The 18,394-nt window shown below is 38.8% G+C and overlaps 1 protein-coding gene across 8 annotated transcripts in view; it reads left to right on the plus strand.

The window, feature by feature from the left end:
• The window catches only part of FAM135A (family with sequence similarity 135 member A), a 107,302-nt gene that overhangs the window by 70,003 nt on the left and 18,905 nt on the right, over positions 1 to 18,394 (plus strand). For 5 of the 8 annotated variants that reach the window (XM_075202583.1, XM_075202586.1, XM_075202585.1 and 2 more), the window contains 9 exons: positions 454 to 580; positions 1,684 to 1,837; positions 2,927 to 3,004; positions 6,757 to 6,806; positions 7,293 to 7,448; positions 7,732 to 7,805; positions 8,107 to 8,261; positions 10,150 to 12,493; positions 14,965 to 15,125. In XM_075202583.1, the coding sequence (XP_075058684.1) occupies positions 454 to 580; positions 1,684 to 1,837; positions 2,927 to 3,004; positions 6,757 to 6,806; positions 7,293 to 7,448; positions 7,732 to 7,805; positions 8,107 to 8,261; positions 10,150 to 12,493; positions 14,965 to 15,125 (3,299 nt within the window). Of the gene's footprint in view, positions 1 to 453; positions 581 to 1,683; positions 1,838 to 2,926; positions 3,005 to 6,756; positions 6,807 to 7,292; positions 7,449 to 7,731; positions 7,806 to 8,106; positions 8,262 to 10,149; positions 12,494 to 14,964; positions 15,126 to 18,394 lie in introns of those variants that run through there. The other 3 variants (XM_075202589.1, XM_075202591.1, XM_075202588.1) reach the window with 3 other exon arrangements.

Genomic DNA, 18,394 nt, shown 5'->3' on the forward strand with positions numbered 1-18,394 from the left:
ATATGCATTAGGTTTGCATGCGAGGTGCATTATTGAGAATAGGTATTGGGTACTCCATAGTTCACACTTATTTTGTCTGCCTTGTGTGTTCCTGTTTTATGTATGCTATGTCTTCTCCCACAGTCCGGGGCTGCAGAGCACTGTTGCACCTTACACGTAAAGAGTAACGAGAATACTTGTGCATTACAATATAATTGTATTTTATGGAACGATAGATAACGTATTGGAACACAACTAATAATTTCATAATCTTGTGGGAAAGGTGTCCATTTGACAACTGGTCCAGCTAATAATGATTTGTGGACTCTTTTACTTCACTATTCATGAGATGCTTTTTCATATGTAGTGGTGTATGCTGTACTAGAGTAGTATGTTCACAGATCTGTCTTTCCTTTATTAAATTCTTAATATGTGTATGCTTACTCATTTTTTGGTTTCCCCCTTGTCCTCCAGCTTTCACCGTGCAATGAAAAACACCTGGTTGAACAGAAATGCTCCAGCCCAGAACAAGGAGTCTTCAATCCCAACACTGGAAAGTGTAGTGTTTGGCAGTAACTACACAAAGCAGCTGTCTGCAGATGTAAGAAAGCCTATAGAAATTCCATGCTCTGCTAAAAATGCCACTGGCCAGTACAGTAAATCCATGGTGTACAGTATATGTTCAGCATTTTTAACTGGCAGTAAAAAAAAATTTGTCTTAAGAGAATTCTTTTACAAAATGCTCACATGTTTTTGATGGTGTTGATATACTTTTTCTAACATAGTATTTAAATTAGAAGTATAAATATTGAAAGCCAGTTGATTTTTCACCATCTTTAATCTTATCTTGTATCCATGGATCATTTTATATTGGGAACCAAAAAATAATTGTTTTGAGTACCAGCATCACTCAACATCATCCCTTGTTGTGCTGTGGAGCTGCTGTGGAATGCCTAGAGCAGTGATAAGCAACCCGATACACTTCATGGGCTGCATCGGACGGCCCTCTAGCCTTCAAAGGTCCTGCATGTTACGTTTAATCTGTTATCATTTAAAACAATACATGAAATCAAAGAAACAGACACCTATCTGTAATAACACATAAACAGGCATTTTATTGTAAGATAAAGAAGTGTTACAAGCTATCGCAAACAAATTTGACATCAAAGCATTAAAGGAGCTGAGGGCCGCACGCATAGAACTACCTGTTACTCATCACTGGCCTAGTGGGAATAGCTGGTATTGGCCCTCCATCGATTTAGCCATTTACCAACTCCAGAACCAAACTGATTAAAGTGAACAGTGTAAATGTGAATTGTGACTGCCAGTATCAAGAACAGTTGAAAACCTATTAATACAAGTGTTTAGCCGTGATCATGTGCTTATATGTATTTATTTGATATGTCTTACTTAGTCTTGCGTTTTCAGAAGTGTAATTTTACAGTCCCTTTTAATCTTTGTATTGTTACACCTTCAGGGTACATGCTGGATTCAGGTTCTAAGTTATATTTTGTTGCTTAAGTCATGCAATTTCTTTTAAAAATGTTCTTCATATTCTCCAAAATTTATGTGATTCACCTTCCAGTTTTGTGCTTAAGCTATAAAGATTTCTTAAGTACAGTATTTGTATATATGCTTATTATGTACCATGTGTCTATTGGTGTAGATGTTCTAGTATATAACTGTAAGGTATCCTCTTTCCAGGGCAACAGCTTTGTGGTTCAAGAATGTTTCCTACAGCATGCTTACAACTTTCATTATACCCTCTGTGCCTGTTTGCTGTCATCATTTAAGGGATTATACGGGTATTTCATGACCGTAACAAAAGAGCTACCCTCTTCTCTGAAGCTGGAGTTGGGTAAGTATTCTCATACTAAATCTTTTGTCTATATGACCTCTTCCTCTTTTGCTACCTTCTTTATTTCTCTGCTTTGATCCTGGATTCTTGGGCCAATCGGCATCTTTCAACATCATACAATAAGCAAACTTTCCCTTCTATTTTCTCACTGTCATTTATTGATAATATATATTGACTTCCTCCGTAGTCCCAAATAGCTAATCCATGGTTTGTTTGCAGAAAATAGGCTTGTATACCAATGTTTTTTCAAGTAGTTTTATATTTCAAGCTCTACGTTTAATTATCTGCATTCCTAGATTGATATGTTTCTTTTCATTTGTGCCATATTCATTAGTTTTAATAGTTTATAAATATGTGTGTATTTGTATATATGTAGAGACATTTGCTTTTCTCATAATGTTGCTTGGATATTTTTTAGGATAGAACTGAGAATAACCCCTGGTTCGGGAAACATTGGTGCCGGCCATTTATACTATGTACTAACAATGCACTGCAGCCACTAAGCAATTTCATGAGTTAAACATTGAGTTTTATACACTGGTGGTTGGATACCCATAAGGAAAACCCTACTGAGCATGTATTACATTTCAGGAAATGTGCATTATTGCAGTCTGATTAGTGGAGGGTGTATACATGTTAGTGTTGTCTTCTTTCTTCAGTAGTGATTAGATTATCAGTATCTTTTTTTTATTTCCTTTCCTTCTTTGTTTTCTCCTTGCTTTATTATATGATGTACATTTGTTTTACCATGCCATGTAACCAACTCACAATACAACATGAAAATAAATCAATTCAATTAATAGAAATATGTACATATTTTGTACATGCGTCTGCATTAACCTTCTAAAATTAATTTAAATTGCTTTTTGACAACATTCTAGCCTGTCTTGTCTGATTGGTGTGTACTAAATACAGCAGTCCTTCAATGTACATCATAGAAAAACCTTATTAATCTACTAGCTCTCTGTGCTTTACTTGATAATCTCCTCTTACTCGCTCTCTGACCTGTCACTAACACAAAGTTAAGTCATAAAGCACAGATATGAAAGGAATGTAATTAGTACATATGTGTGCCATCCTTACAATCAGCCAAGCCCCGCATGCAGGTCCTATATGAACGCCTTCTCAGAAGAAAATACCCGTGGCCCGCAAGAGACACCCCACTGGGTATGTTGATCCTGTTAGTGATTTATAATAGATCTATTATAGATTAGAATGTTTTTCTTCATGTTCTGTATTATTTTCAAACATTTCTTTTGCTACATTCACTGTAAGATTGTGCCATCTAATACCTGCAACCATATGTCTTCCGCTGTAGTACTGAAGCAAGGAGAGAAATTATGATTTTCTGTTTGACACTTTGTATTAGAATCATTAAATTGACATTGCAATATTCCAGACTTCACTGGATTTATTTTCCATTGCCTTAATTATGGATATGTCGAAGTGTAAAATGAAGGAATGGACATAAGCTTAAAGCTGTAGTTGAACAAAACCGTTTTATAATTTTCCTTTCTATACAGTGAGTTGAGCAACTAATTTATATTGTACAAAATATTTTTTTCTGCATTTCTCAAATGTATATGTGCAGTACAGTATTGTATGTTTTCTTTGTCACTACTACTGCACTTCACGTTGTACCTGTACAATATTTGTCAAACAATTTAGTGTGCATTCAAAGCCCTCAGATGACAGGGCTGGAGACAAATTGCAATGCACTGCATGCAGTAGAGTAGTGAACAGTGATTGAAGGAAGTCATAATCCTAAATCTGCTATCTAGTGTAGCTGAGCATGGAGCTCCTAGCTGCCTCTAGCCAAGAGTGGCACTACAAGTGATGTTGCTGGATTTATGTCTGTCAGTCATTCAGTGGAGTGTCGCATGTCAATTATTCCATCCGAGAGTGTGTGCAGTCAGACAGCATCAGGCCTTTGATGAACTTTAACTTTGCAGACAATACACTAGGGCTTATTGAACAAAATAGTGATACACATGCTGTCACCCATAGAATCCAATCAAATATCACATAATATCTGATAGATTGCTATAATTTACATCACGTCATTACCCATTACATTGTGTTGTTAAATGAGCCCCATAAATGTGGTTTTCCTCAATCAGGTGAATTTTATATATTGGTACCTGTCCTCCTACAACTTTTATATAAAATATTCCTTTAGCTTCCTACCATCATTCTGTGATTTTCAGAGTTTATATTTTATTGTTGTTGCCCTGGGATATGACCCAAAGCTGTTCTGTGGATACAGTTGTTTTCAACAGTAACAAACCCCAATCAGTCTGTCTGCCTATGTAATGGCAGACAGTGATACATATTTTCATAAAACACTGCATAGTATACACAGAGCCACCATAAAGCACTAAAACAGGTACAATGTGGATGTGATTATGGATTTAGCAGCCAAGCAGACACTCTAGCAGTCAATAGAGTATTTTATTAATAGAGATCTATGTACCAGACCTAGAAGATGGACAATCTGGATGGAAATGGCACTAGGGGATTAAAAGATGGACTGTCCATCCATAAGAGGAGCACAAGGAATGTCTGATTATGTGTTGTCTGATAGTTAAATGTACTTTTACCTCAAATGTATTTGCTTATGTGTGCCTATTATAGAAGAATTTATATGCTAGACATAGTTTTATGTTGTGCCTTAGAGGAGGCTGTGACAAAGGGGTTTGTCTGCTACCTCTTTCCCTGCTCTCGGTCATACTTCTGGTGTTTCTTGGACCTGATCACACCTCCGTGTTGTCATACATGTCACTTGCCACTAGGCTATGCCATTCTATAGTATTGTAAAAGTATTGTCTCACTTAATAAGATTAACAGGAGTGTTATGCTAGAGGACAAAGGGGTTATGGGAGAGACAAATCGATGGCATCTGCTTGCAGAGTTCACCATTAAATGCCACCATAGAAGCTAGGTAAAGTAATATAGCAAGAATATTTACACTAATCCCGTAATATTTACTGGTTACAGACAAATAAAAAAAAGATAGTCCCTTTAATCCATAGAGAGAGAAATTAATTCTGAATTCCAAAATGAGCAAACAACTTTTCTCATAGAAATCCTATAAATGCGGTGTATATTCAGTTTCTGTATAACTATTCTATAAATATACAGGCTGCTTTGAGTCCATGTATGTATTAATGACCCAGGTTTTCTGGTGTAACTGTTTGAGGAGCTCCCAATATAGTATCTACTTACTTGGACACATTTATACTTTAAAAAAAAAAAAATATATATATTTTATATACCAGCTATACCGGAAGGTTTTATTTTTAACGCATATTACAGGGAAAAATAACACCATGTCCAAAGTCCTTTCCTACATTACCCACCTTCCCCAGTATGATCCATTGCATGCACCTCTGTCCCCATATTTCTTCTTTTTTTTTATTTTTTTATTTATTATACCATTGTTTTGTTTGTCTCCCCTTGTATCACATGTGCTCTGCTCTCATTGCCTACCCTTAAGCTGGGTACAACACTATATAAAATTTCTCCCGATATCGTTAACGATTTTACCAATGACTGAAGAAAAAAAAGTCCCAATCAACAGACCAATTCATGTGTACACATGTTTTACAAGATTTACCTTGTGACTCTGCACACTCCATAGAGATCTATGGACACTGCCGGTAGTGAGTCCATATACACTGCAGCATTGAAATGACGTTGTTCCATCATTGAATAAGATTTCTAGTGGTTTAAAAATCAAATGAAACGATATGATGTGCTGCGTTGGAGAGTACACACTAAATATCAGGCCAAACGGTCGGTTGTCATGTGATTGGCCTGAAAATCAGCTAAAAACCCTGTAGTGTGTATCCAGCCTGGTTTAAAACATGTATAATGTGTACGAATCTACCGACCGATCGAAAATTCAGTCATAGGTAAAATCGTTGTACACATTGGTTGGAAAATTCTGTAGTGTGTTCCCAGCCTTACTGTTCTCTCCTTATCTACTGCAACCGCCTTGTCTCTTTTACCTCTACCTTGTCTATTGTCGGTGTCCTTTTTTTTATCTCTTGCCTGCCTCCTCTTTACTTCAAACATGCAGCTTATCTGCTTCGACCACTCTTGAGGTTGCCTATGCAGCAAATATAAGCGGTTTGTGATATTTCATGGATGTGCTGCTTGGTGACCTAACCATACAGCACTTCTGCATGATTTCATAATGTGAAAGATTCTAATCCATACGTACAAGCTTTCGGGCTGTCCACTCAGTTCCTGAAGGGGCCTATTGATGCAGCAAATTGCATCATTTTGGCGCCGCCCCAAGCTGTTAAATGCCATGATTGCACTGCTGGGCATGTCCAAAAGGCTGTAAATCGTGCCATTGAAGTCACGATTTAGTGGGTAGGATGTGGGAAGGTGGCCTGAATTCGGAAGTCTTTAAAGAGTTTAAAGTTTCTAAGTGACAACCCCTGTGGTTGTAACATTGCCTTCAATAAGTCTTTTTAGATAAACTGTATATTTTAACTTAAATTTGATGCCACTCAAAAGTAAAAACTTATTTTGATCAGATAAAATAAAAATATGTTATATAGTTTCTATGCACCGTTTTCCACAACCGCTGAGATCCTAAATGGGTCTATAGTCCCACACTGCACTTCGTTCTCCTCTTCCTGCTTGAAACAAGTATAGCCAGTGACGATGCCCCTGCCACATTACTTATGGCTTTTACAAAATTATATCTCAAGAAAACAGATATATTTAATTAAAATTTTATTGCATCTAATATGCTGCAATTTTTTACTTTCTCTGTGAACAGTATATGCACTGGAGCTACATTTTCTATATGTATATAATGTGAAATGTTAATACTGTTTTGCATAGATTGCACACTTTTGCTTCATTCATGATAAACTTACATATACCCCACTTTGTTTCTTCAGAAAAAATTGATGTGGATGCCCGGCTTGCAGAACTGTGTGAAGATGTTAAGGTATGTATATGCAAAGTACATTTGCCTGTTCTCCAATCAAGGATTGCTCCAGGGCTTTTGCAGATAGAAGGTAATCATGAGACCATATGTAGACCCCCCCCCTCCATTCATGATTGCCCCTCAGTTTTCGTATGACAGGTTTTTGACAAGCGCTTAACAACCATGTGACACTGACAATTATGGTTAATAATTCTGTCTGTATAGTTTGTATAGTCCTCCTACTCAGGCGATTGGATATGTGTCTCGTCATACACACTCACACGAGTTATCCTTCAATCTTGACTGTGAGGGTAAAAGCATGCTTGTTACATATTTTGGGGGGCAAAATAAAAACAACAAAATGTTACTGTTATTTAATTCTGCAACTATATTATTCCATATTTTGCCTTTTAAATTTAATTTTGTTAAAATATGTAAAATTATCTATAGTGAAGTGTTCCTCTTAGTTATAATAATGTATCATTATTTTCTTCTTTATTTCACTAGAAAATTGACAATCCTGATGAACTGGCAGAACTAATTAACATGAACCTTGCACAGCTTTGCTCACTTCTGATGGCTCTTTGGGGACAGTTTCTTGAAGTTATTGTCTTGCAAGATGAAGTTACAGCTATTGTTGCACAGGAACATCATACACTAAGAGTGAGCATACAATGTGCTGACAAACAGTTATAGGCTCCCTTGTGTCTAGACACTAAATATTGGGTATAAAATTGTTAAATTGTGACTCCTATTTCCACTTGGTTATTAAGTGATGGCAATTCTTACTTTAATTAAAAAAATGTATTTGGACAAACCCTGAACCCAATCCTACATTTATTGTACCTTTATACTTTGTGGAATGTTCAGATTTATGTGAAGAATGGAGGCATTGGCATTACTACTGGAGTTTAAGACTATGCACAGTTTCCATTTGTTGTATTAGGTACGCAGATTTGCAGAAGCCTTCTTTTGCCTCGAGCATCCCAGAGAAGCAGCCCTGGCATACCAAGAATTACAGTGAGTATACAAGCTCTACATGTAGTAACTGGCAGTACTTGGCTTCTTTGAAAAGCAAGTATATGTTTATCAGAGATTTGAGTAGCTTTACAGTTATATATATTATTGCATTCTTTAATGCTTTTAATAAATTTTTCTTTGAGTACGTAATGTTTTTTTGCCAAATTACTAATTTTAAAATTGACAATTGTCAGTAATAAGATTGAGGGGAGAAATTATTTTAGTATTTGCACAGTATGGTGCATAAGCCTTGAAACTTCTTTCATTCCACTACTATTGGTTTATTTTGTCTCCTCTACAGTGCCCAAAGTCATCATCAGATGTCAACGGCGATTAAGAACTCCACCTACTTCAGTTCCCTTCCTCCTCTCCCCATAGAATGCAATGAACTGGATGGAGATTTTAACTCCCTGCCTATTATTTTTGAAGATCGGTATTTAGAGTACATTACAGAAGGTATGTATAGCTTAAAGGAAAATTATGCAATAACCCTGATGTCTGACTATTCTTTCATTCGGACATGCTATGTTTCTGGTATAATAAGACAAATTCAACCATTAAATGTTACATTTGAAATCTGCACACTAAATTAGTTTATTTACAAATCTGTAGATCCTAAGGCAAGAAACAGGAACATGTCCCATAGATTTTCCAACACGGTTTGAAATTATATTTGGCACGCGATACGTCTGCATATTGTGTCATTGGACTGTATATTGCATATTGAATAGATTGTCTGAAACAAAATGTATCGGATTTCCTAGATTTGTCTCTGCATGCCCAGGTTTAACTGATTTGGATTACATCTATATGAAATAAAGCTGTTGACTGCAGATAGGAACTGATTAACTTGCTCCTTTATAGCTGATCTGCAGAACATGTGGTGGGGGTAGTGTTACTGATTAAGGGATGTCATTTAGTAAAATTGATTTTTAAAGTGGAAAACCATGCAAGTGCTTGGGGATAGTTTGAAACTGTGCATAATGATGGATCTGAGTGTATGTAATGTACAATCTCTTTTAAATGCCTTTATATATTGTATTTTTAGACTTGTGGGTATATCAAAGTCAAACCAACAAATATACTGGGTGGGCTGTATTATCTCAGTGTGGCATAGCATACAGTTCTGTCTGCTATATATGTTCTTTATTCCCTATTTAATTCAGCCAAAGCTATTATACTAAAATGTGCAACGTTTTTAGTTTTGCTTAGACGCCTAGTAAACCTCCTTATACGTATACACTGTAGGTACATGCTAACTTCCAAGTTTTGTGAAACACTTGTGTGCAAACACCTTACTTAAAGGTTTGCAAGATTGAAAAATGGCACTTCAAAGTCTTGCCTATTACTTTTTGGACAGTAGCTTTATAGATTTCAACAAAAATCCTGCACATTGAATTTTATTAAAGACAGTAATCGGACTTTAGAATATCTTCATTTCATGTGTTGTTTATACTTTTTAATGTTTAATATTACTTCTAGATTTGGATCATGTGCAAAGTATAGCTTTACACCCAATTACCATCACATCGAAGGTTATGTAAAAATCAGGTTGTTGTAAAGTTGGAGGAAAGGCCCTATATGTGAAATCCACACCCATTGAAGCTTATTTTAACTATATTGTCCCACAACACAAAACTTAATTTTAAATTTTTTTTAGACATGGGCCCAAAAGTAGACAAATCACCTGCAACCAGCAAGAAGGAACCAATCTATTGTTGCTTCCGACATGATGATAATAATGCCCTTTGTGTGGCTGGCCTGCATGTACTTGCAACTTTATAAATTAACTTTAGTGTCTTTCTTTAAAAAAAAAAAAAAAAAAAGCTATAGGTAATACAAATAAATCAGAATATAGGTAGGTTTAATGAATAAAATGGCTTTTATATTGGGAAAAAAATCCTAAAACCAACTCCAAACATTTTTTTAAGATTGCAAATAAGAGCTTTATGTGCAGTTTGCAAGTAGTGTATTCTTTATATTACTAAGTCTCAACATGATATGGTTGGTTTAATTTTTTCTCAAAATCTCCACTCATGTTCCCTTGCGTCCCATAGAGATGCTAGTAAAAAATGAGCAACGTTTCTGTGTTATATACGCTGACAATGTACCTAGCCAGACGTTGTGATGACTGGCAGACCATCGCCAGCCATTGAATTTCCCCCTAGGAGTCATTTGGTATTATTATGCCATCAAATTTAGGGTCTTTTGAGATGTTTCATAGTATGGTAATCAGCCATGTCAAGTTGGTTAAATATGGGTTCTCCATTCTGTACAATATGTAAAAAAAAAGATGCTATTATCAGCATTCCATTGATATATTTATTTTTGTTTCACATTGCAGATTTGGATGGGCCTTGGCTAGGAGTTCAGAATTTGCAAAGATCAGATTCTAATAAACTGGAGAAACTTGATAATGAAGAGGCATATGTTTATGGGCCTTCCAGCCCAGAACTAAAAGTCGGAGCTGAAGGTGTCTCCGCTCCTGCTCTGTGTCTTGAAGGTGAAAAGCAGCTAATAAAAACACAAAAGGCTAAATATGAAGATGACAATAAATCGAAAACTAAAGTAAATAAACTTATGAGAACAATGAAACCTGATAATCCAAAAAAGATAGTAAAGCAAAATTCTAAGGACTCAGTTGTTTTAGTGAGCTACAAATGTTTAAAAGCAGCTACAGCAGAAGCTATGTCTAAACCATTTGAAGGCAGGCCTTCACATTGCCATAAGGCTGGACATAACCTTAGCCAAGGGTTTCTAGCAAGTGACACTAAGTCACATGGGTTACACACATGGCAAAAGGGACATAATCCTTTGACATCTAATATAGTTGCAAGCAAACCACTTTCTGCAAGTGGTGACAGTTCTGAGAGAAACCAGAGCAGTCCTTGGGATTGTAGTAACTTAATGCCTTTCTCCACTTCCACCATTTTAGGTACACTCAACACGCAGCAGGCAGGTACTGGGGTTACACAAGCGGATAGTGCGCCACAACAAGAAGAAAGGTGCCGTGGTGATCAAACCATAGTACCTTCTGGAGTGAGGACTATAGAGGTTAAGCCAAGTAGCAGGAATGCATACGAGGGAGAAAAAGTATCTGTTATTTTTGCCTCTAAACCAGAGGTTTATAAAGACATTACCATTACCGATGACATGCAGGGAGAGGGCTTATCTGCTTTGACTAGTAGAGTAACCCCATTTCTGGAGCCAGAATCAGTGTTTGAAAAAGATGTAGCACTGGCAACTAATATGAAATTACCTGAAAATGGAGATGCTCTCTCCAAGCTGAAACACAGCCAGCCACATCCTGCCACAAAGGAGGTCCACATTGTAGTCAGTGGGGACACGATAAAACTGCCAGATCTCAGCATAACCTGTGCATCGTCAAGATTTTCCGACTCGGGTGTAGAAAGTGAACCAAGCTCTTTTGCAACACATACAAATCCAGAATCCTGTTTGGGAAATGTAGCTGAGCATGACCCTGTTTCTACTGATAAAGTATTGTCACAGATGTTGCTGAAACCAGAATCTAATCTGAAAACGGCTGTTGAAAGCCACTGCACGGAAAGCACTAGTGCCCTGAGTGAAATCCAGTCGTCTTTGACATCTATAAACTCCTTGCCTTCTGATGACGATGAGCTTTCCCCAGATGAAAGTTCAAAAATTTCTATTGTACCCGAGAGCCAGTTGAAAGACAGTAAAACTATCCTAGACTTGGGTGCTGTTGAATTGCCAAAGTTTGATTCCAAGCAATCTAATATTCTCTTACAGCCTCAGTGTGTTGTATTTTCTGATAATGAAAACGTATCTGTGCATTCCTCCCTCTCAAGTATCAGAGACCTTTTCCAGTTTGCTATTTCTGATGAGGAAACTCCAAATGAAGTCAAGAGTATTCCTGTTCCCCTAACTGGCTCTATAACCACTTTCAGAGAACCTAAATTTCCAGAACCTCTTCATCATAGATCCCATGTTGCACTTGATCCAGAAGTTATTGTTGTAGGAGAGCCATCGGTAGTTTCTGGTTCGGTTGTTATTGATGAAGAGGTTATGCTGCTAAAAGATAAAGAGAAATATATTGGTGATGAACCAAAACAAACTAACCAAGATATGACTAAAACTGTGAGTAGAAGTCCTTCTGCTGCTATATTTTCTTCCACTAACAGCACTGATATTGTCAAACAAGGTTTTGTAGAAAATTATTTTGGTTCCCAAAGCAGCACTGACATTTCTGACATCAGCCCTGCAGATGATTTTAAATATATCAGTCCTGCAACAGAAAATGTAAAGCTACAGTCAGCTGGCCAACCACTGCAAGAAGAAGGAGATGATGATGATGATGATGAACAAGATGAAGAAATGATTGAGAATGGCTACTATGAGGAAACAGATGGCCCATTATACAAGTCTGAAGATCCTGAATGTGAAGTTATCCATGATTCGGCACATGACAAGAATTTGAGATCTGACCATATTGGTTCGGAATATTTCAAAGATGCTATGACCATGCCGGGTGTTTGCACGACCAGCTGTTTATCATTTTCCTATACATTAAGAGACTCTCCGTGTGGCACTGCATTTGCTCCAAGGAAAACACTGGACACTGTTACAAAGCAACCGGGTGGTGCAATACTTGGATCTTCATCCTCTCTTGCTTGGTATGAAAGCTCTCCAAAGCCTTTAATGCTAGCGTGAGTACTTACTTTACTTGACATCCATTATTTTCATATGAATTTAACATATTTCTTATTTAAATGTGTTCTTTATTTAATTTCCAGTCTTGCCTCAATATAACAAATTTAGCTTAGATCCAAGCATTCTAAACACTTCATGCTTGTTTACTATTCTCCCCTTTCTCATCTCTTTCCTTTTCATTGAGGAGAGGGTAACATCTTTAAGTAAAACCAAAACTTGCCTAAAAATACGTCAGACACTGATCCACTGTCCACAACATTGGGCATCTTCTATTTTAATATACCTGAAATGTAGCAAGTAAGATAGTACTAAATGTAAACAAATGGAGCTAGAACTAGTCTGGATATAGACTTATGCATATACTATTCAATTGTTTTAAAATTTACACAGGAGTTTAATTGCCTGGCATTGTATCCAGACAGGCAGCTCCTATTCTCAAAATGTAGTGGACATTCCTCCCCCTCAAGTATCCAATCCTTTTCTAATTTGCTATTTCTGATGTGAAAACTCCAAATGAAGTCAAGCATATTGCTGTTCCTCTTACTGGCTCTATAACCACTTTTTTCCCTATAGCTCCCATGTTGCCCTTGATCCAGATGCTACTGTAGTTTCTCGTTTAGTTGTTACTGATGAAGAGGTTATGATTCAAAAAGACAGAAATGTTAGTGATTAGCAATGGAAACAGTGCAAGATTTGGACTGGTAATCCACAAATATCACTGCTACCCATTACAGCAGCGGTTCCCAAAGTGTGCGCCGCGGCTCCCAGGGGTGCCGCGGGCCAGCCAGAGAAAAACCCAAACAAAACCTTACCCAGCGTCCTCTTCTCTCACGCAGTGTGACAAGCTGCGTGAGAGAGGAGGATGCTGGGGCCTGGCGCCGCGAGGCTTAGTAAGTTTTTGTTTGTTTTCTTTTGGTTTTTTTCTCGGGCTGGCTTCAGTGACAAGCTGCGTGAGAGGCGGATGCTGGGTCCCGGCACCGCGCGGTTTGGTAAGTTCTTGTTTGTTTTTTCTCTGGCTGGCCCGTGGCAGAGGGCAGAGGAGGGGGACTGCGGGACAGAGGGCAGAGGTGGCAGAGGGGGCAGCGTGAGAGGGGCACAGAGTGTGTGGATGCAGAGGGGGCACAGAGTGTGTGGATGCAGAGGGGGCACAGAGTGTGTGGATGCAGAGGGGGCACAGAGTGTGTTAGCTGTAAATTTTTCTTTAACAGAAATATAATTAAAAAAAAAAAAACATATAAAAATATTATTTTTCCCTTGGATTTATGTGTATTATTTTTGCATATAACTAAATAAGTATCTCTGTCCTGACCTAAATACTTATTACATTTTTTTGACTGCTTATAAAACGGGACTGCTAAATAATTATTTTGGAGGGGTGCCTTGAAAAAATTATGGAGACTCTAAGGGTGCCGCGAACTGCAAAAGTTTGGGAACCACTGCATTACAGTACATTGTGTTTCTCTTATATACATAAATAAAACCTTACACTCCTACATAATGTCTGATCATCCTGTTAAAGCATGAACCTTACCAATTAACCCGCACTTCCTAGGGTTCCGTCCTAGGAGCAGAGTGGCACCATATGTAATATTTATGTATTCCAGAAAACGCTGCTTTGCTCCACAGCAGAGCTCACTTCAGGGGTGCAGATGGTTTCAGCTCACGGAGAACGGGAGAGAGCTGTGCAACTAATAAAATCATGACCATGCATGCACACCCTTGTCATGATCTCACTCCTTTTCTTGCAACACTCCTGATGCTCTCCCAAGCGATTACGCCATCTGAAGGCAAATATGGAGGAAAGAGTAGGAACGCTTCATTCTTTCCTCCATATTTGCCTTTATCCATGGACCCCTTAGAGTTCTCTACTCACATTGTTGTCAGTGGTGGAACTAACAAGGTGTCAGCTGCTATATTTGGGGCTTCACTGTACATGCGCTGGCCCTGTAGATCTATGGGACTTGGATGTCATGTTCCACCCCTGATTGTTGTGCTGATCACTGCTGACTCAATTTCAGGTCGCCAGCTTTGTATTCCTCAGCTGTATTCCTAAAATGTAACAATTGTGCTCAATTGTAGCTGCAGCTATAAATGTAAAACTCTTGCATCAACCTAGAATTCCCACTACTGATGATGATGATGATGATGATGATAAACATGTTTTTATATATCAAGTATCAATCTATTACAAAGTGTTGTGCAAATAATTTTATTCAGGTAGCTCAGTCTTTCCCCAAGTGGAGTTTAGGATCGGATTTCCCTACAGAAATTAGGCTTTAAACACACACCTTTTTTTCCCTTTTTCTTTCGTATAAAAAAAAAAAATTACTCACAGGTTTTCAATCACAAGTTTTTATTATTTATTAAGTTATTTATTTAGTGCTTGCATATTACGCAGCACTTTATGGAGAGTATTTACTAATTCACATCAGTCAGTAAGGTTTGATTTATAATGTGTGTTTTGTAGATTCCTTCAGGCCAAAGAAGAATTGAAGCAATTGGGACTCCCTGGGTTTTTGTACAGTGATGTGCATCAGTTGTCTTCCACCGTTCCATACTTCAGCATGGAGGAAGAGGACAGCTGTTATGATGGAATCCATTTGATTGTCTGTGTCCATGGGCTGGATGGTAAATACAATATATGTCAGCCAGTTGTTGCTTTTGTTTCAGATAAATTAGGTCAGTAGTTATTATTAGAAATCTCCAGATTAGCCAGTGCTCGACATTGTGTTTTTAGTCTACATTTGATTGTGGTGTCTTAATTATGCCATGAAAACACAATGTATTATAAATACTGTAATTTACCTAACCAAATGTTCAAGGGATATTCTGCTGTCAGGTATTACATTTTACCTTGATTTGAAACTTAATTGATGGTGGATATATATATATTTATTATGTGTGTGTGTGTGTGTGTGTGTGTATATAATCTTTGAAAGTATAAATGTATATTTAACATGTATAAGGAAAAGCTCTAGGTAATAAAATGTCAAGAGAATATTTGTCACTCACATCAGTCCCTGCCCCATCACAGCTTACAGTCTAAATTTCCTAACACACATATTGGCTAGTGTTAATTTTTTCAGCAGCCAATTAACCTCCTATTATGTCTTTGAAGTGTGGGAGGAAACCAGAGCGCCCATAGGAAACCCACACAAACACTTTGAGGACATACAAACTCCACACATATGGCCCTGGTCAGGATTTGAACTCCTGACCCCAGTGTTGTGAGGCAAAAGTGCTGTCTACAACCTTTCAATACATATATGCAGTTTATATGCTTACCTTGATTTTTTTTTTTTTTGCCAAATCCCTTATAGCGACAGTATGATTAGCCAAGCAACCGGAGGCAAAAGTACTTTCCTGACGGTGAATGTCCCTAGACCATGAACTCTGTTTTTTGGGGGGTTTTTTTGGTCTTTTTGGAAATCCTTTCTTGTGAACACAGGCTGTAAAGTTCAGCCTGCCAATAGAGGCAGACTCCTTGCAACACGATGGCAGTTGCAAGCGGGTAGAGATGCTTACTCCAAAATACGTCCAAGTCACAAGATCTAAAAAAAAAAATTATAAATAATAATCCGCATAACGGTACCTTCCTCTTCTCAGGACTGCGGGGGTAGGGGGGTCACCTACAATTATTCAAATATCAGTGGGCGGCGTCCCCCTGAGATATTTGGATCTACGGGATGATGTCCAGAGTGGCAGAAACACCGGGGGTTTTATTTAAACCTGTTCTTGGTGCCCAAACAGGATGGTTCGATTCCATCAATACTAAACCGCAAGGGGCTAAACCAACATCTACGAGTAGACCAGTTTCGGATGGGATCATTCCTTTGTTTTTACAGTAGGAAGCTCCCATTATCAATTTAGGGCCTTCCCCTTTGGCTTTCCACAGCCCAGAGAGTCTTCACAAAGATTATGGCAGTAATGGAAGCATGTTTACATGCCTTGGGAGTGAACATTATTTTGCATTTAGAATTTTCTCCTCAAATCCTTATCGGATCCTTTTTTCTATCAGCATCTGAGCCTGTTTATTCGAGTACTGGTGCAACACGGTTGGATAATCAATTATTCAAAATCCCAGTTGATGCCCTCGCAGAGGATGACATCTCTAGGATTAATAATAGACCCCACTTTTCAGAAGATCTGTCTCCAGAAACTTCTCTACAGATCCCTACAACTCTCTGTACGGTTAATCCTGAGTCATCCTTGTCCTTCCATGCGCTTGGGCATGGGGATTCTAGGGTTGATGGTATCGACATTTGAAACCCACCCATACAGTTGTTTCCACTCTCGTACATTCCAGTAGAATCTACTAAAGACAATGGCCGGGTCCCCCTTTTTTTATCTGGAGACCCAACAAATCAGACTCTCCTGTCCTGTGGTCTTGGATTCTGGTGAAGACAGATGCCAGTCTGAAGGGCTGGTTCTCCAGCTTCGTCTCCAGGGTCTTTGGACAGACAGGGAGGTGCTTCGGCCCATAGCTGTTCTTGAGCCAAGAGCCATGCTGTTAGCCCTCCAGGGAGCTCAGTCTCTCCTTCAAGGAAAACTAGTCCATCTCCAATCCGACAATGCTACTGCAGTGGCATATGTAAATTGGAAAGGAGAAATAAGAAACACAGGAGCTAGGAAGGTAGCGGAACGTGTCGTCTTGCGGGCGGAAAAATTTGTTCCAGCGATTTCGTCAGGGTTTATTCCCGGAGTGAACAACTGGAAGCAAATTATCTCAGCCAGATCTGGATCTGATGGCATCCAGACATAATGACTAGGTTCCAATATTCTGCGCAAGAACCAGAGTTTCTCTGGCTGTGGCGGTGGATGTAATGGCCATGAGGTTGGACTTCTATTTAGGATATCGCTCTCCACCAATTCCGATGATCCTGTGGGTTCTAAGGCGAGTACTGTTGGAAGGTCTTCCGGTAATTGTGGTGGCATCTAATTGGCCCAGGTGGCTCTGATTTGCCAACATCTTACTTCTGGTGGAAGGATCAGGCTGGGCTCTTCCCCTCAGGCCCGATCTTCTCAGTCAAGAACCATTTACACCATCCGTACTTACCTTGCCTGGCTTTAATGGCGTGGCTGTTGAAGCCGACCTCTGGCGATCGAGGGGGTTCTCTTCCAGAGTAGTGGAGACCCTCATAAAGGCTCGGAAGCCAGTATCCGCTAAGATCTATCACAAGGTGTGGAAGATCTATGTACAGTAGTGCAAGAAGAAGTGAAATAACCCTGCCTCTTTCAGATTAGCCGTTTTCAGGCCTTTCTTCAGGATGGGTTAGAGATGGGACTAAGACTGAATTTTTGAAGGTTCAGGTCTCTGCGCTTTCTATTTTCTTTCAGTGCCGGTTTGATTTTTCCTCCCTGACGTTTGTACTTTCCTTCAGGGGATGATTTGTGTTCAGCCACCCAACGTTCCTTCGTTGGCCTCGTAGGATTTGAACCTGGTTATTGAGGTTCTTCAGCGCCCTTCATTCGAACCCCTGGAGTTGGCTGATCTGCGTTTCCTGACGTGGAAGATGGTGTTTTTGATGCCCATTGCATTTACTCAACAGGTGTCGGAGCTTGGAGCCTTGTCCTGTAGGGTTCCTTATCTGGTGTTTCATGAAGATAGGGCGGTTCATAGGACAGTACCTATTTTCTTGCCTAGGGTGGTTCTGGCCTTTAGAGAAAGGATTGCTCCTTCTGGGCCTTCTTCCTCTGTTAGACTGGACGTGGACCGGGTTTAAGTGGACAGGACTTCTGTTGGTTGCAGGTCTGACCCTTTTTGTTCTTAACGATTCTCATAGGAAAGGTTGGCCAGCCACCAAGCAGACCATTGATCGTCGGAATTAGGTCTATGATTAAGCTTGCTTATGGGTGTAGAAATCGGCCTGTGCCTCACGGCACACTCTCACTGTGCG

The sequence above is a fragment of the Mixophyes fleayi genome, chromosome 3 (assembly GCF_038048845.1).
Source record: "Mixophyes fleayi isolate aMixFle1 chromosome 3, aMixFle1.hap1, whole genome shotgun sequence".
Classification (NCBI taxonomy): Eukaryota; Metazoa; Chordata; class Amphibia; order Anura; family Limnodynastidae; genus Mixophyes; species Mixophyes fleayi.